The sequence below is a fragment of the Seriola dumerili genome, unplaced genomic scaffold (genome assembly GCF_002260705.1).
Source record: "Seriola dumerili isolate Sdu_G_001 unplaced genomic scaffold, Sdu_1.0 BDQW01000331.1, whole genome shotgun sequence".
Taxonomy (NCBI): Eukaryota; Metazoa; Chordata; class Actinopteri; order Carangiformes; family Carangidae; genus Seriola; species Seriola dumerili.
Window position 1 is genome coordinate 850,403 of NW_019174586.1, and position 11,074 is coordinate 861,476.

The following is an 11,074-nucleotide window of genomic DNA, read 5'->3' on the forward strand; positions in this document are numbered from 1 at the left end:
TTAATTGGAATATTAATGTAACAAAAGTGATTCTGTCATTGTGAATTGGTTTACAATCAATATTATTTACACCTATTGACTCATTTTGAAATAGGAAGAGCCTAGAGTAAGCTTACGAGTATAACTTAAAACGCCCTTTTTACTCCTGTTTACTCCTGCAAAGGTGTATAAATGTTTTTAATGTTTTATTCATTATTTTTATTCATTTTGAATTGATGCTTATTGTTTGATCCAATGGTGAAGGAAGTGTCCAGGATCATGTATTTAAATGAACTATAACTTGTCTTTTACATGTAGACTTCATGAACTAAGATTCAGTACTGACTCATCTCAGAGCCTCAAAACCTCATGTATTTTACAGTGGGCCTGGGGCTGTATTTGTCAAACTGATAAAATGTAAGTGAAAGATAAAAGTAAAAATCCTTCACTTTTTCTAATCTGAAGAATAAACACAATTTATTTTGACTTTAAATGCTCTTAAATATAAGAGAGCTCCAGAGGTCTTTTAACTTACTATCTACACATCTGTCTGTGTGACAATGTGGTGCTAAATTCATCTTATTATATGATTTCTCTGATGCACCATGTCTACCAGCAGCAGAACTTATTTTCATTTCAGCCAGTTTCCAAATATATTAGAATATCCAATTATATTATTCATAGAGATTAAAAGATTTCACATAAATAAAATTAACCTTCTCAAAAAGGATAATCATACATCTTGCAGAACAACATACCACTGAAGAAACTAAGGATTTTTTTTTTAGGAATGTAAAATATGGCAGGGTCAATTTCTATCCCTAACTGGTTATTCCTTCTCTGAGCTTGCATGTGATCAGTCATGTGATCACTTTAGAGCTGCTCTTAAAAGCTACATCATAATCTCATGAATTAGATTTCTCACATCCTTTCATTGTGTTGTATGTCTCTATAAAGTGTATTATAATTTGTGTACTATAAAATGCTGCTGTCTCTGTGGTGAAAATGACAACCTGTTGCTATTGTGAACACACCAGCCATCACAATGTCACAATTCATTCGTCTTGGCTGAGCATCACATATCCCCTCAAGACAAAGATTTTATTGTTGCACAAAAAACTCTATAATTCACAAGTCCATTATTTAATCTATGATTTCATACAATCACAGAACAAACAGAATAATTCGATTTTCTGCTTTATGTGCTCAAAAACAAACAACATGGCCGTCAATAAAAAACAGTGTAATAAAACTTTCAAACATACAGCTAACTGTAAAATCAAATTGCCAGTATTTGAGTTGAGAGTCGACCTGATGTGCCTCTTTACTCTGAGAGTAGTCAGTCCAACAGCAAACTAAGACTTACTCGTTGTAGCACCGCAACCATCTACAATCTTTTTGGTCTTTTCAGTCTTTCTGTGTGCTGTCAATATTTTCTAGGACTTTGCCTCGACTAACGCTGCTCCACCTTCCTCCGTCTCGCAGCTCTTTGGTGCATCTTCCTCCTCACCAGTTCCCTCTGGCTCAGCACTTTCTCCTTTCTCTTTCTCCACCTGGCCATCCATCATCCCGTTCTCAGCAGACTCTTCTTCATGCTTCTCTGTCGATACCTCTCCTGCTGCGTCCTCTCCTTCCTCTTTCTCTTCCCCCTCATTACCAGACTTCTCTTTCTCCTCCTTTTCTTTTTCTTTCCTCTCTTTCTCTATTTTGGACAGGCTGTGGCAGAGGGACTGGACATACGTGAACACACACATGGGGTCCGGGTTGTTACCCATCATGATCATGTCAGACACTTCCAGCAGAGGGCAACAGTCAGCCAGAGACCTGGGAGGAAGAGAGGAGACAGTCAGAGGGAAGAAAACTTGAGGTGAGACAAAACAAAGTGCATTTACTCAACTACTTTACTCAAACACAGTTTTGAGGTAGGTGTATTTTACTTTACTTGTAATTCAATTTTCTGCTGCTTGATACTTCGACTTCACTATAATTCAGTGGCAAACATAATGCTTTTTAACTACATTATATTTATTTGATAACTTCAGTCACTAGTTACTTTGCAGATTCATATTGATAATACAAAGTATATTCAACAAATAAATTATGATTGAAATAAGATACGAATTTATTGATCCCTGGTGGAGAGATTTGCTGGCTACCCAGTTTATAAAGTAAGTAAAATAAGCTCCATCTTTACAAACTGCTGCATTAAAGTGATGAACACACACCAACATCAATAATTGCCTCTTGGTTCCCCACATGCTTAATACTTTATCTCATTCCTGTTCTTATTGTCTCTCTCTCAAATTAAATCGAAGGCAACTGGACTTGTATTTGTCTGTGAAAGACGTTTCGCCTCTTATCCAAGCGGCTTCATCAGTTCATCATGTATTGGTCTCTCTAGTCCGCACTAGTCTGACGACTCTTCGTCAGACTAGTGCGGAACGTCTTCCACAGACAAATACAAGTCCAGTTGCCTTCGATTTAATTTGAGAGAGAGATAACTATGACCTGGACGAATGAGAACATTCACAGACTGTTCTTATTGTCACAGTTTTTCTGTGTTTTTACAGAAACCTTTTATTGTATTATGTGTTGTGCATTTTTAATGTTGTTAATTGTTTTATTGGACATTGGACATGTGTCCAGATACACTTGGTGCAAAATGAGTTCCTTTGTGTGAGACAATAAAGTTTTGAACTGAACTGAACTGAACTGAACTGAACTGAACTGAACTGAACTGAACTGAACTGAACTGAACTGAGAGAAGAAATGAAGGAGGGAGAATGAAATACTCCATACTCTGCAGTTTGGAAGGCCAGAGTAAAGTTTTTCTCCCTCTCCTTTGGATTGAGGGAGCTGTAGTCAAAAGCATCTGGAAAGAAACGATGGATCAGAGCACAGAACGCCAGCCCATTGCACCAGGATGATGAGAAGTTTTCTATGTTGATCCCCTGAAAGATCAAGTGACAGAAACTGAATAGACAGAAAAAAAACATATCTTCATCTAAGCATCTAGTTGAATTAGTAAAATAGCAATTAGGTGAAACTGACACATTGGATGAAGAGGATGAGCTGACCTCATAGTTTCGCGTTTTGTTGCGACACCACTGAAGCATCTTCTGTTTGATTGAAGCTCCTGTGGCCGCGGCTGCAGATGACCTCTGAATTTTGAAGTTGCGTGGTATTGGTGACCTAAAGATATCATAGTATTACTTAGTTTCTGATCGAAGGGCCATTGGATCAATATTTAGTGTCACTTTCCAAAATATTTGAAGTTATGTATGATGACTTACTCTGGTGAAGCTTGTTCGAACTTGGCAATAATGTTGTTCTTGGTGGAGGCTCTGACAGAGCGTGCAGAGGGTCTTGGTCGGGAGAGAGAAGAGGAAGGAGGACCGCTCTTTCGTTTGGGCTTCCCTTGCTTTTCTGCCTCCTTTATCTTTCCTTTGTCTTTCGTCTCAACATCTGCTTCTTTAACTTGTTTTTTCTTCTCTGCCTCCTTTGCTGCTTTTCCACTCACATCTTTCTCTTCTTCATTTGCCTTTTCCCCAGTTTTACTCCTCTCTTCATCTTTGTGTTTGTCCTTTACCTCCTGTCCGTCTTTCCCAGTCTTCACATCCTCCACCTGCCCTCCTTTCTTGTCTTCCTCCACCTCTCCCTCCCCTTTTTTTTCTCCATTTACCGGTTCATGATCCTTCATATCAGTAGGTGCTTTGTCTTTATCTTGTCCAGTCTCTTCAGTGTCACCTTCAACAGGCTTTGATGCAGTCTGGAGCTTATCTGTATCTCCAGCACTGGCCTCCTCTCCTTCTCCCTGTTGTGGTTCTTTATCCTTCTCCCTCTGCTCTCCCACCTCCATTGCCCCCTGACCTTCTGCTGTCTCCCCCTCTGTGTGCTCTATCCCTGTGTCACTATCATCCTCCAGCCCTGGTGCATCTGCCTGGAGGACAAGAAACATAAATTTGTGTTTAGTTATGTACTTTATTTCACTATAATACACAGTGATAGTAACAAAGCATGTGCATTCACACCCATATAGAATATATATATATATATATATATATATATATATATGTATGTATATATATAATATATATAGATAGCATTTTTATGGTGCACATTTTCAGTACTGCTGTTTTATTTAGTGTTCATTGTTTTTTTTCTCTCTGGCTAGAATCTTTGAAAATGTTCAAAAATACTGAGGATGACATTTAATGCTGAAGGTGAATAATCTAAAATCATATGTATCAATATAAATTAAAGCACAGGCACAAGTTGAAGCCTAATGCATTCTGTAACATTATGTAAGATGCTGGCTTACTAAAACTAGTGCCTACACTTTACTCTTGGGATATCACAAACCACGTAATGTGAGACCTGAAGCTCTAGTCTGGGATCTGTTGAGTATCTCACTTATTTAGATCCAGCAGAGAGGTTGAACTTTCAGATGTCAAATGAGCTTTTTGTCGTTTTTAAACCACACACAAACTACACATTTATATAAAAAAACAGGTTAACATCATCCCAGTCAAAGCTAATCATAAACCAGAACACTTATTTAATTTTTTTTTAATTCTTAGAATCTTAGGGAAGACCTAATTTAACCTGAGGAAATCAAAATCTCATCAGTCACATACTTTTCAGTGACAGTTTTATCGATTTGTTTTAAGCTTTAATTTCAGAGCTTATTTTAAATACATTGTGACATAATACTTTATTTCAGAGTTTAATATTAATTTATTTTTTCATCCTCATTAAAATATCACTATTTAAGTATTAAACATATGTGCTTTGTTTATTGTTTATCAATGACCTGCTGCAGGAACGGTCACTCCAGGTCAGACCTTGCAGTGGTGACTCATCAGAGGGAATAGGAAGCTCCACTGTGTGCCTGTGCATGTGCATTACTTTGCATAACTGTGTGTGTGCGTGCGTGTGTGTGTGTGTGTGTGTGTGTGTGTGTGTGTGTGTGTGTGTGTATGTGTGTGTGTGTGTGTGTGTTTAATTTTTCAGCCAGGAGTTAAGAACAGGTGTAGCACAGTGAACGCATGCAGAACCTCCTCCCTTGTCCTGCCGTCCTCACTCTTAACACCTGCCATGGCCACAAATGCTCTCACTGCCTATTCCTGGTATGTAACATAACGCTAGTCATTGTGGGTTTTACAAATAGGAGAACTTTTAGTCTGTACTTTAATATTAACGTGCAAAAACACACACCTGGTTGTTGTTGTTGTTAGTGTCTGTCTGATTAGTCTCCTCTGTAGACTCAGATGTCTCCTGGCTGGGTGATTCTCCATCCATGATGTTCAGATCAACGGATCAAAGGTCAAATCACACTTTTTTGTTTTTAAACTAATAACCAGGACTCTTAAATGATCCCTCGTCTTCCCTTGAAGGTTTTCATTCAGTCTAAGGTGAATCCTCTTCACAGGAGGCCTGCTTAATGTGTCACTCTCTGCCTCTCTCTACTTTTCTTTCCTGTCCCTGTCTCCCTTTCTGCCCCTCTCTGTCTGCACTGCCTCGTGTTTGTGATGTGTGTGTTGGTTTGTGGATATCCGCCTTCGCCCCCTTTCACCCGACACCCCCACCCTCTGCTTTGTGAGGATTCCTACGCTTCTTTATCTGACCTTTTGAACAACACAGGGTCCCGAAATAGAGTCACAGTGACATAGGCGCAGTCCAGCGGGCCAGACAGCTGCGTCTGCTGTGGAAACTGTGGCTGTACACATACGGTATACATAAACACGTGGGTGCATGCATACAGTCCCTTAAACATGCTTGTGGGCAATGTGCCTCTTCCTGTTCCTTAATATTAAATGTAGATTTGGATGCAGTTATGTAGAGCTGGTGTGGTTGAATGAGTGCAGGCCAACTGATTTTAAAGGTCTTCAAGAAATAAAAGGGACTTTTTCATTAAATACTGTAGGCTTCATACTTTACACACTCCCAAACTCAGCTCAGTATTGTTATGTTAGTCTCTTATTTCATATAATACTTATTCCCAGTATTATTATAGAAAATGGAAATCAACAACTTTACCTTCATGTGATTTTTTTTTTGTTTGTCATTCCTGAGCCTTTACCTAATTAAATCTGGATTAAGAGGTTCCTCAACTAAGTTGCATTCCCACTGACAATTCATGATCTCCTTCTGTAGAGGTCTGTCGAGGCAGAATATCTTAAATGACAAATTATAGTCCTTTTCACTTTCCCTTCCACTTTAAAAGCGTTGAGATGGCATATAGATACAGAATGAAGTAGATACATGGCAAAACCAGACAAGTCCAGCTACTTCTCTCGCAGCCCCAGCTAAACACTGCGTCTACTCATTCAACACAAAACAGATGGTTTTAAAAATAAATGTCTATCTTTATTCCCACTCTGTCTGTCGTTACCCTCTCCTGCCCCCCCCACATCCTTTTCTCCTCCTCCTCTCTGTCTAAGTCTTGGGGGGCTATAATTATGTCAGCACCTTCTTGTGTATCTCTTCCACTCCCTCCTGCTCATGGCCCAATCAGTAAAGCTAAAGCCAGAGCAACTATGCATCTGTCGCACTTTGTATGTTTGTAAAATCAGAGGACCCGATGCTCTTAAAATTTGGAAAACAAATGAGATGTTTAGAGATTTACATGTAGGCTCCTATTAAAAAAATTGTAATGGATGACAAAACAATGACAGTGTGTTTTTGTTACTGTGTGTGTGTGTTTGTGTGTGTCCATGGGTGGAGTCACAGGATCACATGTTAAAGCTGCTGTGTGATTATCGCTATTTTTGCCACCGTTCAGGGATCATCTCAAATTATTGTCTTACACTGACTGAAGTCCCTCATGCTACTCATATTATGAATGTGTGTGTGTGTGTGTGTGTGTGTGTGTGTGTGTGTGTGTGTGTGTGTGTGTGTGTGTGTCCACAACAGAAACTGCCTTGAATGCCTTGCTTTATAATGGGTTGTGGTGAACCACTCTTCCTGTTGTCTCCTACTTCTTGGGGTAGAGTGGCAGCATCCTGGTATGAGTAATTTTCTTTACTGTTTAATGTAGCAAAGCATATAGAAACTTGAAAAACAAAGAGGAAGACGCAGTTATGAAGCAGTGTCAGTGTTCTTTATGAATCATTAAAATTAGCCTAAAGTAGACAGTCTTGATGTGATTGAACACACAAACTTGGTAATGGTATTTCAGATACAAAACCCCGATCGAAAAATCGGCTGTGGCTGCTGGAGCATGGGCTTTCATTTAAACGTACAACAAGCTGCATAGTGAAAAGGAGAGCTGAAAGAATCAGCTCAATTTATCAACAATATTTTTTTAAAGAGACACTGAGTACTGACCTCCTTTGAACACAACCTTCTGATCTGGAGTCAGACGCGCTGCCGTTGCACCACAAGGTCTGGAATCTGAAGCTGCAATGGCGCTTTAGACAAATGCAATGAAGGTCATCAATACAGCAAGTTTCAACCCTGAGCCAATGTGTTCTTTGTTTTAATCAAGTGGTGGTGGAGAGCACTGTCAGTGTGTAGACAGAGACCTCTGCCATCAATTCATCCATGTTCCAACAGATACCTGTTTGACCTTGACGTGATTTGAACACGCAACCTTCTGATCTGGAGTCAGACGCGCTACCGTTGCGCCACAAGGTCTGTGGCCTTTGAAATAATGACCCTTTAAAGGAATGACATACCAATGTAATGTCTATCAGTGAGTCAGGATTCAAGGCTGAGCCACGATACTGCAGTTTGTTTTGGTTCACCAACGGAAACGCAGCACATCAACCATATACACTGATGTGAATCTATATCCCATATGACATCATGTTTGTAACTTTATATATTTTCCTTCAACTTTGTTTTCCTGTTTACCTTTTAATGGCTTTGATTTTAAACTCCTCACTTCCATTGATCCATTTCCCATTTTGCCCTTGAAAGCATTGGCAATTACAAAGTCTCTTAGATTCTCAAGCTTCTGTCACGGAGTCAGATGCACTGCCTTTGTATCACAAGGTCAGAAGCAAATTGCTGTAGTAGGACTTAAGTTGGAGGCCACACAAGTACAAAATCGATCACTGCAGAAGGACTCAAGTCTAAGCCCAGATACCAGAGTTCATTTGTGTCCGTCAGGGTAAACCAATTAAGTCTTATTAAGCTTGCAGGACAGCTTCAGTGATTGTACAAGTCTCTAAAAAGACATTGGAGGGATGAAATAACATTTCTCCACAAGATATTCCTTACTTTGGTGTTTTGATGAAGAGTATTGTAGCATTCAGTCGCCCCCTTGTACCCTGTGGCTTGGAGCAGTGCCATCCTGAAAGATATCACCTGTCAAGATGGAATAGTTTGATCATAGAACAAAGGCTATATAGTTGGGAAGCTGATTTGTATGCTTACGACATGCTTCTTTCCTCTACCAGAGGGTTCATAACTGGGACACAGAAGGCAGGAGTATCAGCCAAAGTCTTTCAATAGTAACTGCAACTGTCTATGACATGTTACACCAAAATGTCCCAAAGGTGTTCAATTTAGCTGAGATCTGGCAACTGCAGAGGCCATGACACCTGACTTCTGTATTCAGCCCATAGTAACACCTTGTGCTTCGTCGCTGCCATTTTAAAAATCACTACATAACATGGAGGTCCATGAAGAGCTATAAGGGTCATTTAGAGATGTTTTGAGCCAAAATCCATTAGTCAGCTGGGTCAACTTGGCCAGTGAAGCAGTTTCTCAGCATGAAGTGATAATGGGGGCATGTGTGTTGTGGCAACTTTACCAGTTCAAATAGAAAGAAATCAGCTCTCCTGTATAAACTCAGTCTAACCATGTGGTCTGACCTGATGAAACCTGAACACAACCTTTAGAGACCACCATGAAAGAAACCCCCCCCCCCCCCCCCCCCCCCCCCCAACACAAACCACTACCTGTGTGGTTTGGCAACAGTCAACTAAAGGCCTAAGCCCAAGACAATCATGGCCCAAGGTTCTCTTCATGCATTTCATGTTTTGAGTTCCACTGGAAGAGAAAACACTGGTAGTCTAAATGTCAACTAGATGTTGAACTGTTCCACTACAGGGGACAGGTCAAGCAGCAGAGCGTGAAGCTTGTTTGACCAGAGCTGCATGCAATTTTTCAACCACAGAGTGAGGTCTGCATCAATGACCTCTAGACCAGCATTTGCTAGTGAAATGAATGCCAATAAGACAGCTGCATGTCCAAGCCAATGTCAGGCCAGTATTCAAAACTGATCCCCAACACTGATCATTTTCCATGCTACAAGGTCACTTAAGGCTTTTTGACCATCTTGACAATTAGCTTAGTAAAACTTGCTGCCCCCGGAAGGGGTTCTTTACAGTTCAAGGAGCAAACATGAAGCCAGAGTACTTTAAGATTTGTTTTTTTATTGGTTCAGAAACTTGTTCAGGCTGGAGGGATCCACCACTTAGTAGCCAACCTTAAAGACAGGAAGAGGTCAACATTAGGACAAGTTACAATACACCTACATATTTGTGCCAAATTATGCCAGCTTACCTTGACTCTGTTATAGCCTCCTGCTTGGCTGCGAGTTGGCTGTATGAAGCGGCCATAGGAAGAACCAGGTTGACCAGCTGCAGTGCCACCCTGTCCATAACCAGTCTTCACAGGAGGCTGTGGCTCTTGAAAGCTCTGAGGGGCTGCCAAGTCACCAGTGAAGGGCTCGCTCTGCTGGATGGGTCCAGAGTTCTGGGGAACATAGTCTCTCACATAGTGAACATCTTGCCAGTGGTCCATCCCCTGTTCAAAGCTGCTGCTGGCATGAGTGACTGTGCCTGGAGGATACTGGCCAGTCAGGAACATGTAGTCATAGTAAGGATAGACACCCAAGCTTCCACCAAATCCACCCAGTCCAGACTCTGGCTGAGGTTGGCTGGTGACGCTTCCTCCTTCCGATGTGTGTGGAGAAAATGGAGGGGGTGGCGGTGGTGGTGGCAGGAAGCCTTGCTCCTCTGTCTCCCTCTGGAAGTCACCACTCTCATAGCTTTCCTCAAACTGGGCCAACTCCCCTGCCTGGTACACTGGTCCAGGTGGTGGAAGAGGTGGACTCACATACTCTGCGCTACTGGAGCCAACACTACGAGTGCCAGCTGGCATTTCCTCACCACCAAAGACACTTGGAGGTGCAACAGCCCACTTGATGTCTGAGTAGAGAAAAAAAACAGAACTTCGAGACTCAAGAATTGTCTAACTTAACAATTAGGACCATTGCTGGCTGCACAGACTCAGTTGCCTACAAGTACTGCAAAAAATTGTACTTAATACAGTAGTTCTTTTCCACCACTGTCCAGAATATTTAACATGATTTATTACCTCGAGAGCCAGGTTGAAAAGCAGCACCTGGTGGTGAAGCGCCAACAGGATGTTTCCTCATTGCACTGCCACTGTAGCCTGACTCAACAGGTCTGGAAAAGTAACTGGAGCCACCTGGTGCTGCTGGCTCTCTAACTGCAGGCTGAGGGAAACTGGGCCTCGGCTGTGGCACAGGCTGATAAGTTGGTGTGGAGACACCTTTAGAGGGAGCACTGTTTGGCATAACTCCAGGTGAAAAGTCGCTGGAAGGTGGTCCATAGTTGGATCCAAAACTAGGAGCAGCATTTGAGTAACTACTGCCACGGGAATCATGGGGATTAAAGCCTGGGCACAAAAGAGGTTAGTCAGAGGTGAAATCAACTCAATCATATACTGTTTTAATAGCACAGGCATAAAACTTACCTCCCTTAACAGGAACACAGCATATGTCCACAATCAGCAAAGCAAAGAGGGAAGCCCTGAAACAATTTAAAACAAGACTATATGTTATCAACAAGTTTCCTAACAACCAAATAAACAGCCACTCAAAGAGCCGCAGCTACTTACCCCAAGAAGAACTGTGGAGACATCATATTGAAAGCCAGCACTGATGAAACAGTGACCCATGACAGCTTATAAATGTTGCCTAATCAGTCAGAGCTTAATGAGCTAACCATGAACAGCTGCTGGTCAGTGACTCCCAGTAAAGGTGGATCAAACCTCAGCACTTAGTCTAAACGAGCGTCAGGTGCAAAAAGTTGGTGGCTTCCCTTCTCTTAAAATT

The 11,074-nt window shown here is 41.3% G+C and overlaps 2 protein-coding genes, 1 long non-coding RNA gene and 1 other non-coding gene across 4 annotated transcripts; all 4 read right to left on the reverse strand.

Moving 5' to 3' along the window:
- Nucleotides 1–1,114: 1,114 nt before the first annotated feature.
- Nucleotides 1,115–5,280, reverse strand: smtnl1 (smoothelin like 1). Its single transcript, XM_022760358.1, has 5 exons — nucleotides 5,197–5,280; nucleotides 3,273–3,919; nucleotides 3,057–3,171; nucleotides 2,779–2,930; nucleotides 1,115–1,803 (listed from the first exon to the last, which is right to left on the reverse strand). Exons 1-5 carry the CDS (start codon nucleotides 5,278–5,280, stop codon nucleotides 1,416–1,418), a joined length of 1,386 nt encoding a protein of 461 aa, XP_022616079.1. The 3' UTR covers nucleotides 1,115–1,415.
- A 2,265-nt stretch (nucleotides 5,281–7,545) lies between these two features.
- On the reverse strand, nucleotides 7,546–7,617 carry trnaw-cca. Its single transcript has one exon. It is a non-coding gene; the product is annotated as a tRNA-Trp (tRNA).
- Nucleotides 7,618–9,349: 1,732 nt separating this feature from the next.
- LOC111232734 lies at nucleotides 9,350–10,441 on the reverse strand. Its single transcript, XM_022760374.1, has 3 exons — nucleotides 10,312–10,441; nucleotides 9,496–10,142; nucleotides 9,350–9,418 (listed from the first exon to the last, which is right to left on the reverse strand). Exons 1-3 carry the CDS (start codon nucleotides 10,370–10,372, stop codon nucleotides 9,407–9,409), a joined length of 720 nt encoding a protein of 239 aa, XP_022616095.1. The 5' UTR covers nucleotides 10,373–10,441; the 3' UTR covers nucleotides 9,350–9,406.
- Nucleotides 10,442–10,556: 115 nt separating this feature from the next.
- On the reverse strand, nucleotides 10,557–10,906 carry LOC111232735. The gene is made up of 3 exons (XR_002665566.1): nucleotides 10,858–10,906; nucleotides 10,714–10,769; nucleotides 10,557–10,635 (listed from the first exon to the last, which is right to left on the reverse strand). It is a non-coding gene; the product is annotated as an uncharacterized LOC111232735 (long non-coding RNA).
- Nucleotides 10,907–11,074: the final 168 nt, after the last annotated feature.

Bases quoted from the DNA above. Each gene is read 5' to 3' on its own strand.
- LOC111232734 (XM_022760374.1), bottom strand. From the start codon at position 10,372: ATGAGGAAACATCCTGTTGGCGCTTCACCACCAGGTGCTGCTTTTCAA. The intron at 10,143-10,311 runs GTAATAAATCAT...TTCTCTACTCAG, and splicing joins TTTTCAACCTGGCTCTCGAG to ACATCAAGTGGGCTGTTGCA.
- smtnl1 (XM_022760358.1), bottom strand. From the start codon at position 5,280: ATGGATGGAGAATCACCCAGCCAGGAGACATCTGAGTCTACAGAGGAG. The intron at 3,920-5,196 runs GTGTGTGTTTTT...CTTGTCCTCCAG, and splicing joins CTAACAACAACAACAACCAG to GCAGATGCACCAGGGCTGGA. The intron at 3,172-3,272 runs GTAAGTCATCAT...TGATATCTTTAG, and splicing joins TTCGAACAAGCTTCACCAGA to GTCACCAATACCACGCAACT.